Raw genomic sequence first — 16,757 nt, forward strand, 5'->3', positions numbered from 1 at the left:
TTGAGAACCCAAAGCCTTAGTAAAGATATCCGCTGGTTGCTCTGTAGTGTTAAGATGTGCAGTAACCAGTGAGCCATTCTGAATTTCATCCCGAATGAAGTGACAATCCCTCTCAATATGCTTTGTCCGCTCATGAAAAACTGGATTAGCAGCAATATGTAAGGCTGCCTTATTGTCACAAAACAAACGCATCGCATGCGGATGAGTCACTCCAAAACATCCCAAAAGCTCACGATCCCATTTCAACTCACGAGCAGTAAAACTCATCGCACGATATTCAGCCTCTGCGGAAGAAAATGACACCACATCTTGTTTCTTTGTCTTCCAAGCAATCGGAGAATCACCCAGCATAACAATAAAGCCCGTAACCGATCTCCGAGAGAGGGAACATGTAGAAAAATCTGAATCACAATAAGCTGTCAATTGTAAATCAGAATCAGCACTCAACACAATACCTTGACCCGGAGAACCTTTAAGATATCTCACAACCCGTATGACTGCAGCCCAATGTTTGGCACGAGGTTGGTGCATAAATTGAGCTAACATATGCACAACATATGACAATTCTGGTCGAGTAAAAGTAAGATATACCAAACGCCCAACAAGCCTTCTATACTTCTCGACATCCTCATAAAACTCTCCTTCATCATCTGGCAACTTATGATTTTGCTCAAGTGGAGTAGACACTGGTTGACATCCCAACAACCCACATTCAGTTACAATGTCCAACGCATACTTCCTTTGTGACAAGTAAAAGCCATCAGAAGACCGAGATACTTCAATGCCCAGAAAATATTTCATAACCCCCAAGTCTTTCATATGAAAGCATTCACTAAGATATCCCTTAAACTCCTGAATACTTTTAAGATCATTTCCCCCAATCAATAAATCATTAACATAGACCAACACAAAGAGCTGCAAAGGTCCACGCACCAAGGTAAACAAAGAGTAATCTGCTACTTGTTGTTCAAATCCATACCCTTTGAGTGCGTTTGCAAGCTTAGCGAACCAACATCGTGGAGCTTGACGCAAGCCATAAAGAGATTTCTTCAGCCTACAAACTTTCGATTTATCTTGAGAAACGAATCCTGGTGGTAATCTCATATAAACCTCTTCCTCAAGATCCCCATGAAGAAACACATTATGAACATCCATCTGATGTACTGCCCATCCTTTGACAGCTGCAATCTTAAGAAATTCTCTGATAGTTGTCATCTTCACGACCGGAGCAAATGTCTCATCAAAATCCAAACCTTCAACTTGTCTGTTACCCATAGCTACCAATCTAGCTTTGTAACGCTCAATTTCACCATTCGACTTATACTTGATTGTAAAAATACAATGACTACCAATAGCCTTCTTTCCTGGTGGTAGATCAGTAATATCCCAAGTATCATTTGCTTCTAAAGCATTCACTTCTCCAGACATTGCATTACACCATTTTTCATCCTTAACTGCTTCTGAATATGACTTAGGAACCGAGACAGCAGTAATAGCAGCCAGAAACGCTCTCTGTGAATCAGAGAATCGGTTACAATTCACATAATTTGCAATGGGATATAGAACCGTACCTGTACCAGAGGACACTGATTGAGAGGAGGCGGGTGAGAGTGTGGGTTGATCGGATGAGCACCGTGTAGTGTGTAAAACATAGTCATTGAGATGACTCGGAAGTTTCTTTTCCCTTTCGCTTTGACGAACTTTAATTACTGTCCCTTTCAACTTATCTTCACCCGATTTCTCAGCACTCCCCCTTTCGTCTAAAGCAGTAGGCAATGTATTTTCATTATCCGCAGACCCCAAAAGTTCACCAGTCGACTTACCAGGTAAGGGATCGATCGATCCCGGAGGCGGATCGATCGATCCGTCCTTCTCTGGACCCTTTGGTCGTTCCCCTGGATCGATCGATCCATGTGAGTGATCGATCGTTCGCTGAGCCTCTGGAATGTCACCGTCTCGTCTGTCTTGCGAGGGATCGATCGATCCAGGAGGCGGATCGATCGATCCGATTGTCTCTGGGAAAAACTGCTCGTCGTCGTCATGGACTGGATCGATCGATCCCTGAGGTGGATCGATCGATCGCTGCTCCTCCTGCTGAAATGGGAATATGTCTTCCTGAAACACCACATCCCGAGATACAAAGAATTCAGACTTCTCTAAGTCATATAGACGCCATCCCTTCTGACCAAATGGATAACCCATAAACATACAACGTCGACTCCGTTCCCCAAACTTATCCTTATCACGTAAGACATTGCGAGCAAAACATAAGCTACCAAAGACCCGCAAGGTGGTAAAATTAGGCGCCACACCATACAACATCTCATAAGGTGTCTTTCCATCAAGAACTGCAGTTGGAGTACGATTAATCAGGTGACACGCAGTAAGAACACATTCTCCCCAAAACTTACGTGGTAGTGTAGCTTGAAACATCAAAGATCGAGCCACATTTAAGATATGTCTATGCTTCCTCTCTACTCTACCATTCTGTTGAGGAGTATAAACACACGAAGTCTGATGTATAATTCCTTCCTCCAAAAAATATGATCTTAGACCCATAAATTCACCTCCATTGTCACTCCGTACAACTTTCACCTTTTTGTCAAATTGACGCTCTACCATCTTGAAAAAATTCTTAAGAGTCACAACAACTTCACTCTTCGCACGCAACAAATATACCCAAACAGCTCTTGAATAGTCATCAACTATTGTCAAGAAATATGCAGCCCCCGTAGTAGACAAAACCCGATAAGCACCCCAAACATCACAATGAATTAAATCAAAAACTCCAGCAGCTTTATTAGAACTCTCATGAAAGCAATCACGGGTTTGTTTTGCTCTTAAACAAATGTCACAAACTGTTGTTGAACTCACTTGTTTCTCAATATCTAAATGACTCAATAAATAAGGAACAACACGACTAGATGGATGACCAAGACGCCGATGCCATAAATCCCATGATCCTGAACAGCTCACAGTCTTGTGTATCTTCGCACCAATCACCCCTCGAAGCACATACACGTCCCCACACTCTTCACCAACCCCAATCAGCGTCTTCATAGCACGGTCCTGTATAACACACAACTCATCAGTGAATGTAATAGAGCCCTTAACCACTTTTAACAACTTTGCAACCGAAATCAAAGAGCATGTTAAATCCTTAGAATACAAAACTCCTTGTAACCACAAATCACCCCCGAGACATATATCACCCTGTTGTGTGGACACCACATGATCACCATCCGGTAGCCCGATCATACATGGATTGGTATTCAGCACATTAGACAAATAGTCTAAATTACCAGTCATGTGGTGTGATGCTCCTGTATCAAGAATAAAATTAATACATTCTTTCTTACCATTCAACTTCTCATTAGCATTGGGCTTTTGAGAAGCAAAGAGACTTTGGAGAGCATTCCATTGATCATCACTCATATGGGGTAGAGATTGACGATCCAAATCAGCCGGTGTCCTTGTTGAATTAGCCTGTATTCCCCCAACAATATTTGCCTGAACACCCGTGACCGCGTTAGCCCTACCACCGGACCCACGACCACGTCCAAACCGGCCACCACGTCCTCCACGTCCACGTTCACCTCTACCGCGAGAATTGTAGTCACGACCTCGTTCTCCCCACCATTCAGGAAGGCCAATTATCTGAAAGCAATCAGCCTTTGCATGCCCATACTTACCACAATGAGTACACGTCACGTCCTTCTCGCGATAAAAATTAGAAGTTTGACCCCGTTGCGTAGCCTGGACCGCAAACCCCACAGCCTCCGGAGTGGCATCACGATTCTTAGTAATCGTGAGTTGTCTCTCTTCTCGAATGATCCTTTGATAGACTTGTGAGAGCTTGGGTAGTGGTTCCATACTTGTGATAGTAGAACGCACCGTACCAAACTTCGCAGAATCTAAACCATTCAAGAAAGTATTGGTTCTCTCTTCATTACGATCTTCTTCCAACTGAGCAGCCAGTTCTCCACAACTACATGATCGAATAGGCTTGTAAATTGCCAATTCATCCCACATCTTCTTAAGTCTCCCATAGTATACCATTACCGTGTCCCCGTTTTGTCTACAGTTTGCTATATCAGCCCGAAGCTCACTGATTCTTGGCCCGTTTCCCGCAGAAAATTGAAGCTTCAAATCTTCCCACAACGCTTGAGCTTCATCCACCATAGAAATCGATGTCCTGAGAGTCGGCTCAATCGTGTTCATAATCCAAGCGATTAACATAGAATTAACCACTTCCCACTGTTCAATCTCATCATCCTTGGTAGGTTTCTCCAAGGTCCCATCAATAAACCCCAATTTCCGTTTCGTTCGCAAGGCGTTCCGCACATGCTTAGCCCAATCTTCATAGTTTTCTCCCTTCAATTGAACAGTAGTGATCACATTACCCGGTCCATCCGAAGGATGGAGATACAGTGGCGAAGTCCTAGCTTTCTCCGCCACCGTGAGCCCACTGCCGCCGCCGCCTTCCGCAGTCTTCGCCGGCCCGAGCTCTTTCCCATCACTGTTCTCACCGTCAGCCATAATCTCTTCTCTTTCTCCCTTTGTTTGATCTTCTTCTTAAAACCCTAGCTCTGCTACCATGCCAAAGGGATAAGAGAATAAAGAGAAAGTTGTTTCTATTGACATTAAGAAGAGAGTATATATACATCTTACACATGAAACCCTAAACATACTTAGGGAAATTAACATAATAGCCTAAGTATAATATATTTACATTATAGGTCCCTAATATCTTTCTCGTTTCAGTTTGGGTCCAGTTATTTCCTTTTTGTTTCGAATTGGGTGCGTTTCACTTTTATTTTACTCCCTCCGTTTTCGAATAGTTGTCGTTTTAGAGCTTTTTTTTTGTTTTAAATTAGTTGTCGTTTTAAGGTAATAATGTAATTTATGCCAATAACTACCCAAATTACCCTCATTTTATTGAACACAAATTATTTGTAAATAATTACTTGTCATTTTTATGAAGTTAATATAGTCATTGTATACCTTTTCTTAATTTGTCCAAATACAGTTAAAATGACAACTTTTAAAAAACAGAGGGAGTATGTGATTTAACCCAATTTTACATGTTAACATTCATCTTTGTTCAAAAAAAAAAAAAAAAAAACATACATATACATTCACAACTCCACCCCGCACATCACATTTAATGTAATCCAAATCAATAAAATTGTTTTCTCTAACGACATTTGTTTTAAGGAAACGTCAAACGCGTTATTAATGATTCCTTGCGACTTGTTCAAAAACACATCACAAGTTCCTTCTATATTTGTAACAATGACTAATATTATCAATTTATGTCCATGGATCTAGGCATCTAGCTAGCTACTACTTAATAATAGTTAATACCATAACAAGAAATAATCATTCGTTAAAAGCCAACCTAATGAATGTTAACAAACTCCAACTCCAGATGATAATAGTACAATAGTTTTATGTGAATAATAATGTAATTTATATGAAATTTCTGGTTAAGGTAATCTCTCAAAGCAATGTAATTTAGATAGTCTGCATAGTTTTTCCGAAATTTATATTGGAAAATGTCCCACGGTATTTATTACATATGTATCCTAATTCGATTTTATTAAATTTTGGGATACTATGACCGGCTGAATTAACCTTGTACCGTTGTACGTATAGAATATTTATACTTTGAATTGACATAGAATTTTGTTTGCCTGATAAAAACAAATCGCAAGTGATTTTTCTCTTCGCTTCATCCTAGGTTTTTTTTGGGGGTCTCATCCTAAGTAAGTAGCCTAACTTTATGAATCGTTGTATTGAATTGTATTGAATAATAATTAAAGTTTCGTTGGAAACACCGACCAAGATAAATACTTGAACGTGGCGTCATCTAGATCCCATTACAAGTATTTGTGTTTAGTTCACCGAATTAGTTTGATCAAAAAAAAAAAAAAAAAAAAAAAAAAAAAAAAAAAGTTCACCGAATTAGTATTACTAGAGTTCTTCCGATATTACTTTCTTTGGCGAAGGATTACGAAACTAGATTCTGGTAACACGTTATCTCGTTAACTTTAATCAAGTTTTGATTTAATCGTTTTCTTTTCGTCACGCCACAATTTATCTGATACAAAAATTTAAGTACTTCCTAAAATAGATACTACTTTTCATTATTAATTTCTTTCTTTTGCTACATAGATTTTGTTTTTTTTTTTGGGCAAAATTACTCTCCACATAGATATGACACCATTTTCTTGACAATGATAGATGCTATTAATTTCATAACTACATCTTGTTCCATAATATTATATTTTCGAGTGTTTTTGCTTAGCCAAACTCAATTAAATTAAATCCAAAAAAGAATCAAATTCAAAAACTAGCTTTCTTTGGTAAAAGTTAGTTAAGGTAGTTGAGTATCAAAAGTCAAATTCAAAACCAACTTCAAGAAATTACCTTAATACCCGTTTCTCTCCACTATATATCATGTACACATCACAACCGGACATAAACAACATAACCATTTAATTTATACAAAACCCAAAAGAATACAATATTTGATCAATTTACCAAAATTCTCTTAAACCCCTAAAGTCTAAACACAAAAATGAACTCCAATATTTTCTTAATCTCAGCAGCCTTAATCTTCTCCCTACTATCAAATTCTCCAATATCGATTCTTGCTCAAATCAATACTCCATGTTCACCAACCATGCTCTCTAGCGTTACAGGGTGCATGAGTTTTCTAACGGGAGGTGGTAGTTCTCCGACCTCTGATTGTTGTGGGGCTCTTAAATCCTTAACCGGAACCGGTATGGACTGTTTGTGTCTGATAGTAACCGCAAGTGTTCCAATCAATATTCCTATAAACCGAACTCTAGCCATATCTCTTCCTCGTGCATGTGGCATGCCCGGTGTCCCCGTTCAATGCAAAGGTATCTAACTTCTATATTGTTATTCTTTTTTTTTATATAATAGAATTCTAGGTCCTACTTTGTTTCTTTTTGATGTTTGATATCTATATTGTATCGAATTAATCGACATTTTTTTTAGTTTTTCAATTGAATTTTGTTTCTTTCGTATCTCATTAAAATATTTGTGAAACTTTGCAGCTTCTGCAGCACCTCTTCCTGCCCCAGGTACTTATATTTTGGATAATTTTATTGATAGACTCCTTAGAATCAACCTTTAATTTGTTACTATTTATTTAAATCAACAAAAGCTCATATATATAGTTCATAACTCACAGGTCCTGCGTCTTTCGGTCCGACCACTTCTCCTACAGATTCACAAACTTCGGATCCTGAAGGTACTCGCAAACTTTTTACTGCAACTTCTAGTTCCAACTCCTAAACATTTTGTTCACAATTTGTTTCTAAAAGATTTTCGAGTTTGTTGACGTCACGTAACTCGCAGGGTCTGCTTCTTTCGGTCCACCTACTTCTCCGACAACTTCGCAAAATCCTAATGGTAAACCAAATAATTTGATACTTAAGAATATTAGTTCTAAGCATTTTTCACATAATTTGTTACTAATATTTTCGAGTTTATAATTGACAATAGACCAGGATTACAGCGGATCGGGCAACGGAGGAGACACAATGGGGTTTGGTCCACCACCTCCTTCAGCCTCGTCTTCCTCTTCGCACTCTCTCAAGCTTTCACGTCTTCTATTTGCTTTCGTTTTAATGATTATCAAATTCATCTAATTAATTATAGAGCAATTCCATAGAATATAAGATGTACGATCTTTACACTTTCATATTTTACCTGATTCTGGTTAAAATAATGTTTTAAAGTTTTGTTGTATTTGATGTACCTGTATTTGATAGCCCTATTAAATATTAATAAAACAGTTTCCATAATGTTATACACACCAATAATGCATTTAAAATGAGACTCTGCAAAAAAAACCAAAGGTTCAGAGATAGACAAGAATATATGAACAAATTCAAAATAACAACCTTTGGTCCATCCACGAACATTTTTCCCTTATTACCCTGTTTTTTTTTTTTTTAATTTACTTCCACCCATCAGACCACTCATCTTCTTCCTTGGCTACAAAATCACCTCCGGTTTCAAATTTACCACCATTCTTGATCTCTTCACCACTGCCGCCGTTTTTCCAACCATCAGAACATTCTTCTTTTCCCTGTGTTCCACCATTGTTGTTTCCCCCATCAGACCAGACATCTTTCTCCATTGTGGAGCCATTGTTGTTCCACCCATCAGAACATTCACCTTTCTCCTTTGTGCCACCATTCTTGACCTCGCCACTATCGTTCCACTCGGCTTCTTGAGGGTATTGAGGAGCGTTGGTGCTTCCTTCTTGATTGATCCCATTTGTACCGCCACTGTTGTCCCACCCATCAGACCATTCATCCTTCTTCTTTGTCCCACCGCCATTGTTGTTCCATCCATCAGACCATTCATTATTTTCCTTTGTGTCGGTATTGTTGTTCCACCCATCAGACCATTGTCCTTTCTCATTCGCACCACCATTGTTGAGCTCTCCACTGTTGTTCCACTCAGCTTCTGGAGGGTATTGAGGCCCATTGCTGCTTCCTTCTTGATTGAATGGTTCCTCCACAAACTCCTCCCGCTCTGGTAAACCGCATCCTTGGTAAGCATTGTTATCCACACATCGCCACAAAAGCTTGTTCCAGTTCATGTCCTGTTTCATATAATAGTTTTTATTAGTTGAGAAATTGGAATGATGTCAACGCATTATGTCTTTGTCCACAATAAATAAGTAAGTGGTACCTTGCATATGATATGTGGGTTTCCGATGATCACTAGCAGAGAGATTGCACGGGTTATGGCGACATTAAACCTCCTTGGATTACTCAGGAAGCCCAGACAATAGGCTCTATCGAACTCATTGTGTTTGATAGTAGATCTAACAGTTGAAATGATAATTACCTGTTTCTCTTGACCTTGGAATTGCTCTACACTACCAACTTTGACTTCAGTCATATCTAACCTGTCCAGAACCTCCTTGATCTTCATTACTTGCTGCCTGTAAGGAGTTATAACTCCGATATCCTCTTCTTGCACACAGTCATTCGCTGTTAATCTCTTGATTGTCTCTATAACTTTGCTGATCTCTATACGGTTGAACCAGGACGGATTGTTACCTTCCCTCTCATCGCATCCTTGGATCCCATAGAAAACCATTGGAAATTCTTTGTTCGGAAGAAAGTTTAACGAGGCAAGAACAGAGTCTGTGTCTTCTTTGGAAGCTACCAGTTCTCCATCATAGAAGAGCTTTGACGGGAGATCAAGAATCTCTGGGTGGCATCTGTAGTTCTTGACTAGCTTCGTTACATAATTCTCATCCCCTTCGCAGTAATAGTCACACTCAAACAATCTTTCCAAGTATGATTTCCCCAAGCCTAGTGACTCAGCATCTCTTGAGTATATAACCGGACCCAACTGCCTTGGATCTCCAGCAAGCACAACCACAGTTTCTGTAAGGCAGAGATTTGATACAGCAATCATATTTTCAGGCTCTGAAGCTTGACCAGCCTCATCTAAGAAAATATGAGTGAAGTGACCACGATTTACACCTTCTGCGTTAAGAAGGGATGCACTCATATAAGTTGACACAACGAGTTTGTAACGAGTCAAAGCTTTGAGAGGCGGGCACTTGAAAATTAACTCATCAAAGAAGCAAAAGCGGATAATCTCAGGCTTGATTTCTTCATATGCGCGAGTAGCTGCATTCAGCCTGAAAATCTCATTGTCCTTGATGCGAACTCCTTCTAGACAAAGGAGCTTCTCTAAAATATGATCAGCTGCACTATTGGAGGGAGCACAGACAAGAACCCGAGCATTTCTCTGTGTCGTATAAAGTTGAACTATAGCCTCCACCAAAGTCATGGTTTTCCCAGTACCAGGAGGTCCATGGATTACATATGGTGGTGCTCCTTTGCAGCCAAGAACCATTTCAATGGAACAAATCTGCTCTGCATTAAGAGCTGGTGAAATGGGCACGAAGGGTTTTGTCTTTATCATCCTTTTCCCAGAGTGCAAGGATGGGAAAAGGAAGTTTGGATCCAACATTTCTGCCGCATCAACAGCCTGATACAACCTTCTAGTGTTGATTCGATTGTATGTGAACCTCACATTATAGACACTCCCAGCTGTGTGGCGTTGGTGGAACTCAGGGGCAAACTTCAAATGTACTTCATCCGCCTCTACGCGGTGTACAAAGCCCTGTGAGAAATTGATTTCAATATTCTATCCTCTAGAAGATAAATGGTAAAACATATATGCAGTTGTGAAGTTATCTGAAATTAGGAAAAAGTAAATCAAGAACAAAACCTGATAAGCATGGTCAGTTCCATCATCATAGGCATGTCTTACAAAGATGAAGTCTCCATGGACAAGGGAAGGTCTTCTCTCAGCAAGGCCAGGAACTTCGAGAGACAAATAGATACCCCTTCTCCTCATAGAAACATTTTCCATATCATAAGCTCGCATGTCTTCCTAAACAACGAAAAGATTACAAGAAACATCATTCATGGGAAAAACACAAGAGGTTTATTGAGGTAGTAGTAAGTTCCTGTTATAAACAAAAATCTGAAACAATTAGGATACCTCGAGTTGTATTTCTTCCATAATCAATAAAGTTTTATAGTAGTTTGCATAGTTCCTTGCTGTAAGACCTTCGTTCAAATCATCGGGGACTTGTTTATTCTCGATCATCTCTCTAATCTCCTTTGGAATTTCATACCGAGGAAGCCTATTTTTAAACCTACGTTGTTCTACCACCTTTGAAGGTCGTGATCCCATGACATAATCATCCACAGCAAAATCTTTCTTCGGAGCCCTCTTACTTCTTGAGTAAGGCCTATTAGAAGTCAGAGAACTCGATATCTTATCCTCAGCCAAAAGGAAAACAACCCGCTCAACTCTATCACTTCCCCAGTCAACAGTAACAACAGTGGTATGTAAACCGATGTCCTTGGGCTTACAAGAAACCCAAATAGTTAAAGTGTCACCAGGTTCAAGCATCCTGTCTTCCAGAGTAAAAGTTTCATAAAAACACTGTATCTCTTTAATATCAGAATGTTTCGACGGCGGTTTCAAGATCGAGAGAGTAAACGAATCCTCGGGGTTAGATGCATAGATTTTAGTCCAGAGATCAACAGGCTCATCCGTAGTGTTCTTGACAGTGAAGGAATCAAAAGAAGTCTCTCCAACAGTAACCGATTGAGGCTTCTCGTTCTTAAAAGGGAAAGGAACCGAAACAACAACTGGACCTTCATCAAATGGATTGTAGCAACCAGCAGATCCATCATTCTGATAGTCAATAAATCCAATCTCTCCCTTGTCTGCGATTACAGAGTATTCGTCATCCGATTTGTATCCACTCACACTCATTGCTGAAACATAAAACACACATATCTGATTATAAGAACACACATTTTTCTACCATACGCATGTAATGATCACAACACGACACTAAGTTCTTATGAATCTAAGGTACAGGAATTTGAGTAGCGAGAACTAGAACTCAGAGCATAATAAAACCCTAACACAAAAAAACAAAGAAATTGAGCATGAGATTAAACGAAATTGAGAGGATTGATCATACGGACTATATCTGTAGCAAAATGGATGATACTCTTTGCTTCGATCACACCAAAATGGAGCCAGACTAACGCAGGCTTCAAAGAGTGAGTGAAGAAGACTGAAGAGTCGTAGACATTTAGAAATTGCTGGCTGAAATTGGAATTAATTCGCCCAAGTAAAGCACGTGGATCGAAATATTGGGCCTTTGGGTTTTGTATATATTATGGGCCTATGAGCTATTTTAAAGCTAAAGGGTTTCGGTCGCTAAGCCCAATCGATTATTAATCACTCAATTTTTGTTCGTGATAGTTACTTCATCTTTTTTACACAACGGTGATTAATTTATCGCTTATGTTCTAAGAATTGACCTTTGGAGCCGTCATTATTGGACTCATGCATATTTAATTAAATAAATAAGATCATAGTACATGATACATGTTAATTCACATCGAAATTCTAGAAAAATAATTATTGTGATATATAATCATAACATTATAAAATCTACTGATTTAGATGATTGGATTTAGCGTTTAGGTATAATTGAAAACACAGCGTCTTAATGAAGGAAGGTTCATTGATGGTGATATATTTTATGGATTTTAAAGTTTACATGATGGTGCTACAAATACGTGTTTATATCCTCCTATATGTATTTATTACTATTATTATGTTTAACGGCCTTATAAGATGTTGTTACACTAACAGCCATTAATTAGAATCAATTCAATCACTTTGAGGTGATTTAATTGTGGTATCCTTAGCTTGTTTGGTTTATATGGTACGAGTCTACGAGAGATGTCCGAATCAAGAACTTTTTTTAAAAGTACAAGTATAGCAAATTAAATTTGGTGGCAAGGCCTAGACAAATAAAAAAGAGACAGAAAATGGTACTAATTGCTAACTAGTTGGGTAACAAGAGGAATCTTGATAGAATTGTAGATTTCGTTTGTGTTTATTTTCTGATTGAAGTGACAATATGTTAGCCCTCCTTGATTGTCTTTTCATAGCCCGTGGCTTTTGTTCTTGTAAAATATAGAAAAACTCAAAGACCTAAACACACAATGAATTAAATTAATGTAAAATAATTCAACAAAAAATGTGTGGGATTGGTAAAAATTGAATAAAAGAGGCATGCTGTTTTTGTTAGCCTGATAGCATTAGCCTATCCTTTCCCACTCTCAAAAAGCCTATACCAATCAAATCTATATGTTCTTTATCCGACCTTATTTTTCTAGTACAATAATATGTTTTGACATTTTTTAATACAAGAGAAACACTATATATCCTTATAAAGATAAATCATAATTTTGCTTTATATTGACTCGTATACATCATAGATCACTAGTCTTTTTGTTGTCTATGATTTTATTAGTTGTACATGTATTTGGGTTTACTGGTTATGACAAACAAAAATTTGGTTAAACTAGTTATGATACCAATTGTATGTAGTACCCTTTGTTGGCTCAGGCTAGAAATAAAATACAAATTCTCAGGTCGAAAAGTATAGCCAATGGGAAATAAGTGATTTTTCGGATGAATCATAAGTGACTGATATATTGATGATAGTATATATTAGTGAAACGCATCAACTTCTTTCTTAACTGATGGATTTTATTCTCATATTTTCCAAGTTAAGTCATACTAGTATTATATGAAAAATCACTGAGAAGAATATGTTTTTAAATGAGATTATAAAAACAAGCTGGTTAAACGAGATTATAATTGAATAATCCACATCACTTTTGTCTTTTTATGTGGATAAATATATATATATATATTTATATTTTTAAAGAATAGGAAGGAATTATCTTGGAAAAAACACAACTGATCATTTGTCTGTGTAATTAATCATATGGCTCCGAATCTTCGATTGTTTATTACAATTAACAAAGCGTTGTTGTGAATGTGATCAACAAAAAGCTGAAAGAAGAAGACAAAGCATGAGGAAACAGATAAAAGACAAAGCATGATTTACACAAAACACTCTCTTCACTTTCAGGCTCTCTTTTTTAGTTTTTAATCATTCCCTTCTACGTTAACTGGTGTTGTTACAAAAAGGGTTAGTGTGGTTGAAGTACTCATTAGTATCTATACAAGAAATGGACTGTTACAAAACCTTGGGATAGAATCGAATGATCTCAAGTCAGAGTATTGAGAGTCACAGTATGTGTTCATGGAAATTAGTGGGCATCTCTAGAGGGGCAAGTTAGCCAGAATCCTAAAATTCGTAAACGTGGACGTCCTCACAAAGATCTTGTGTAGACTGTAGAAATAGCAGATGTGAACATGCAAGTCGGAAACACATGGTTAGGATTAGGAACTTCCATTCAATTTTAATAATATAAACTAGATTTTAACCAGCGGTACACTGCGGGATGATTTAATTTTAAAGTTAGTATAAAAATATTTTGTAAATTGTATCTCCTTATAATATATTTATTTATATCATAGTTTACAATTGTTATTAAGTAACAATATACCACGAGTCCACGAGACAATTATTAATAAACTGAGGATTTAACCCGTATTAAAGCGGTATATAAATATTGATTCAAATTCGTCCGCCATATAAATCCTTTTCGAAATATACCCGTTCCATAATTTCTCTAAGACCTTTATATTTTAATAAACTAAAGATTTAATATGTATTAAAGTGGCATGTTAATGATATTTTAAAATTTTATAAATATTGTTATTAAGTAATATTATACCAGATGATAATTTTTGGTTTTATACAATCTTTTCTAAATGAGACTGATTTAATATTTCTAATATTTGTGGTATTAAAAAAAAGGATTTAATCCGCATTGAAGCGGCGGATTAATGATATTTTAATTTTTTAAATACCCGTCCCGCCAAACCCGTCCGGCCAAAAAACTCATTTATTTTATTAATGTTCTTATTTATGATATGATTCTGAATCATTGTCTAAATATTTTAATCGATGTAGAACGTTGAACACACATTTTCGTCAATTGGATAATATATGTCCGTTTTTAAAATTTCGAATCACAGTATATGCAGAAAAAAAAATGATTTTTTTTTACTTTATGTATTATATGATGATTCAAAACAGTTAAAAACAAATAAAAAAAAGATGATAGGAGAATCATAATTATAAATCTTAATCAAATCTTCTAAATATCTAAATTATTAAATATGAAATATCCGATGTATGAGTTGGGTTAAATATAACCCGACCCAACAAATTTTTTGTGAAGGAATTTTAAAAATAGGTCGGGTATCCGATATATCCGGAAGCATTTTTACCCATCCGTCACCAAAGTGTTGCAAAAAATATTAGTATAGATACTAGGATTGGTGCACAAGGCCGATTCATACAAAATGTAGGCCCATTAAGGGAAGCCTATATATTTGCGGCGTTGGTAATTTATCACTTTCAATAAGGGATTTCGAAACCGACTCTGCTCATCTCTCAGGTAAAATTCTCGATCCTTAACTCATGTTCCTATGAAAATTCATCGACTTATTGCATAGAACCCTACGTGCCCACAAGTATCTGAAAAGTTGTGTTTGCGATCGAAACGATTACGGCCGTGTTTCGCTTTCGCTCTCTCTCGGTGTCAATCAATCTCTTCGAAGAATGCTTATCTGATGTTTGATTTCCGTTCTCACAGCAATTTGCTTTCCCAATATTGATAATTTTTAAGAAGATGAAGCCTCCCCCTTCGTCGCAGGCGGCTGAGGCTCCAACCGTCGTCTATTGGGACATCGACAGGTGTCCAGTTCCCTGTGGCTTTGACGCTGGTCAGGTGGGTCCGTGTATTGTACGGTTCTTGAGGAATTTAGGCTACTCTGGTCCTCTCATCATCACTGCCGTTGGCATACTAACAGACGTCCCTGAAGACGTTCTTCGAAAGGTCTCTTCTACCGGAATTTTTCTTCATCACGGCGCCTACAGTTAGTTTTTTTCCTCATCCTTAACTCCTTCCTTCCATCATCGAATCAGAGGGTCTCAATTCTTTAGGTGTTTCTGAAACAGGTTACAGAGACATGAACATGGTTTTGTATGGTGTGACTAATCATGTTGAACTTCCAGCTAATGTAATGGTCATATCCACTCCGCCAAGCTACACTGATACGCTTTCTCTTCTAGATGAATGGGGGTTCAACGTTATTTACCCCTTTTCATATGATTTTCCTCAAGAACCCTCCTCCATTAATTCCCTCTGGAGCAACTTTCTAAGGGCAGGTGTGTGTTTGTCCTCAGATTCAGGGCCACCACTTGAATGCAGTAACACGGGTCAATGGGTTTGCATTGTGTGCAATGACCTTGATGGTCTAGGCGCTGAAAGTTTGATCAGGCATCTCTCTTCTCGAGAACATGCATGTGAGGTAATTAAGCATCCTAGCCAAGTTTTGTCACTGTCTAACCTTGCTGTTTTGTTTGCCGGTAATTGACCCATGTTATCTTTTTCCACTGGATGCGCATTTGGTTTTCAAGCAGCTATGGGAATGGTTACCACCCTGTGGGTGTAGTAAACTGCCCTTGGATTCCACTATTGAGACTCCCCGTTATAGTCGTTCTAGTCTTCGGGCCACCATGGACATGGATGATTCGGACATGGATGATTCGGACATGGTCCACAAGCAACCAAAGGCAAGTTTTAATATCTGAAAACGTTGAGATTTCTAATCTTTACAACTCTCGGTTTTACTTATGAAAACTAAAACAATATTGTAGCGTATATGGTCCATGGTGTTGAAGAAACTGAGGACTTGAAGAAGAAGAAGAAGAAGAGTACATGGTCCGTGGCATTGTTCTCCTCCAAGGCATTTCGTATGGTGAATGGTTTGGTTAACTTATTCAAGTCTTGTATCAGACGTATGTTTCAAAATTCAAATGATCAATAAGGATGTTTTTATCGACCGGTGATAAAGTGGCACAGTACAAAAATATTCACAGTTAAGTTTGAATGTTGGATATTAATGCTGGCTTAGATCTCTTGTCAATTGGGGCAACATGTTTTAGAATTGTTTTCGCAGGTTAGTATACTCAACAAGAGATTTTAGTTTTTTAAAAAAATTGTTATGAAAACACTTTTAAAAACTAGCTACTTTTAATCCCATGTGCCAAAAATTATAGATATTTGCTATATGTCAATATTTGTGAATTCGTCATTGTGCTGATGAATTTCAAATAAATTTGCAAAACTGCGGCAGATTTGAATCACAGATCT

The 16,757-nt window shown here is 37.8% G+C and overlaps 3 protein-coding genes across 5 annotated transcripts; 2 read left to right on the plus strand and 1 right to left on the minus strand.

Annotated features, from left to right (window-relative positions):
• Positions 1 to 6,313: 6,313 nt before the first annotated feature.
• On the plus strand, positions 6,314 to 7,838 carry LOC9328353 (non-specific lipid-transfer protein-like protein At5g64080). Its single transcript, XM_021012956.1, has 5 exons — positions 6,314 to 6,911; positions 7,089 to 7,115; positions 7,226 to 7,285; positions 7,393 to 7,446; positions 7,540 to 7,838. The coding sequence occupies exons 1-5, from the start codon at positions 6,584 to 6,586 to the stop codon at positions 7,683 to 7,685; spliced, it is 615 nt and encodes a 204-aa protein (XP_020868615.1). The 5' UTR covers positions 6,314 to 6,583; the 3' UTR covers positions 7,686 to 7,838.
• On the minus strand, positions 7,801 to 11,691 carry LOC110224945 (probable RNA helicase SDE3). Of its 2 annotated transcripts, none has more exons than XM_021012954.1 (5): positions 11,579 to 11,691; positions 10,579 to 11,366; positions 10,303 to 10,467; positions 8,740 to 10,194; positions 7,801 to 8,650 (listed from the first exon to the last, which is right to left on the minus strand). In XM_021012954.1, exons 2-5 carry the CDS (start codon positions 11,362 to 11,364, stop codon positions 7,997 to 7,999), a joined length of 3,060 nt encoding a protein of 1,019 aa, XP_020868613.1. In that variant the 5' UTR covers positions 11,365 to 11,366; positions 11,579 to 11,691; the 3' UTR covers positions 7,801 to 7,996. The 2 variants fall into 2 exon arrangements, with proteins under 2 accessions (XP_020868613.1, XP_020868614.1); XM_021012955.1 differs by having other exon boundaries at positions 11,583 to 11,683.
• A 3,242-nt stretch (positions 11,692 to 14,933) lies between these two features.
• LOC9325614 lies at positions 14,934 to 16,541 on the plus strand. 2 transcript variants are annotated; one of them, XM_002889504.2, is made up of 5 exons: positions 14,934 to 14,997; positions 15,221 to 15,477; positions 15,560 to 15,912; positions 16,025 to 16,177; positions 16,262 to 16,541. In XM_002889504.2, the coding sequence occupies exons 2-5, from the start codon at positions 15,231 to 15,233 to the stop codon at positions 16,298 to 16,300; spliced, it is 792 nt and encodes a 263-aa protein (XP_002889550.2). In that variant the 5' UTR covers positions 14,934 to 14,997; positions 15,221 to 15,230; the 3' UTR covers positions 16,301 to 16,541. The 2 variants fall into 2 exon arrangements, with proteins under 2 accessions (XP_002889550.2, XP_020869215.1); XM_021013556.1 differs by having other exon boundaries at positions 14,943 to 14,996; positions 15,195 to 15,477.
• The last annotated feature ends 216 nt before the right edge of the window (positions 16,542 to 16,757 follow it).

The sequence above is a fragment of the Arabidopsis lyrata genome (assembly GCF_000004255.2).
Source record: "Arabidopsis lyrata subsp. lyrata unplaced genomic scaffold ARALYscaffold_1, whole genome shotgun sequence".
NCBI classification, from domain to species: Eukaryota; Viridiplantae; Streptophyta; class Magnoliopsida; order Brassicales; family Brassicaceae; genus Arabidopsis; species Arabidopsis lyrata.

Excerpts from the sequence above, each read along its gene's own strand:
- LOC9328353 (XM_021012956.1), top strand. The coding sequence starts at position 6,584 with ATGAACTCCAATATTTTCTTAATCTCAGCAGCCTTAATCTTCTCCCTA. Across the intron at positions 7,286-7,392 it reads ACAAACTTCGGATCCTGAAG|GGTCTGCTTCTTTCGGTCCA; the intron begins GTACTCGCAAAC and ends CGTAACTCGCAG. Across the intron at positions 7,447-7,539 it reads AACTTCGCAAAATCCTAATG|ACCAGGATTACAGCGGATCG; the intron begins GTAAACCAAATA and ends AATTGACAATAG.
- LOC9325614 (XM_002889504.2), top strand. The coding sequence starts at position 15,231 with ATGAAGCCTCCCCCTTCGTCGCAGGCGGCTGAGGCTCCAACCGTCGTC. Across the intron at positions 15,478-15,559 it reads TCTTCATCACGGCGCCTACA|GTTACAGAGACATGAACATG; the intron begins GTTAGTTTTTTT and ends TTTCTGAAACAG. Across the intron at positions 15,913-16,024 it reads CTCGAGAACATGCATGTGAG|CTATGGGAATGGTTACCACC; the intron begins GTAATTAAGCAT and ends GTTTTCAAGCAG.
- LOC110224945 (XM_021012954.1), bottom strand. The coding sequence starts at position 11,364 with ATGAGTGTGAGTGGATACAAATCGGATGACGAATACTCTGTAATCGCA. Across the intron at positions 10,195-10,302 it reads GAACTGACCATGCTTATCAG|GGCTTTGTACACCGCGTAGA; the intron begins GTTTTGTTCTTG and ends AATTTCTCACAG. Across the intron at positions 8,651-8,739 it reads ACCCACATATCATATGCAAG|GACATGAACTGGAACAAGCT; the intron begins GTACCACTTACT and ends TATATGAAACAG.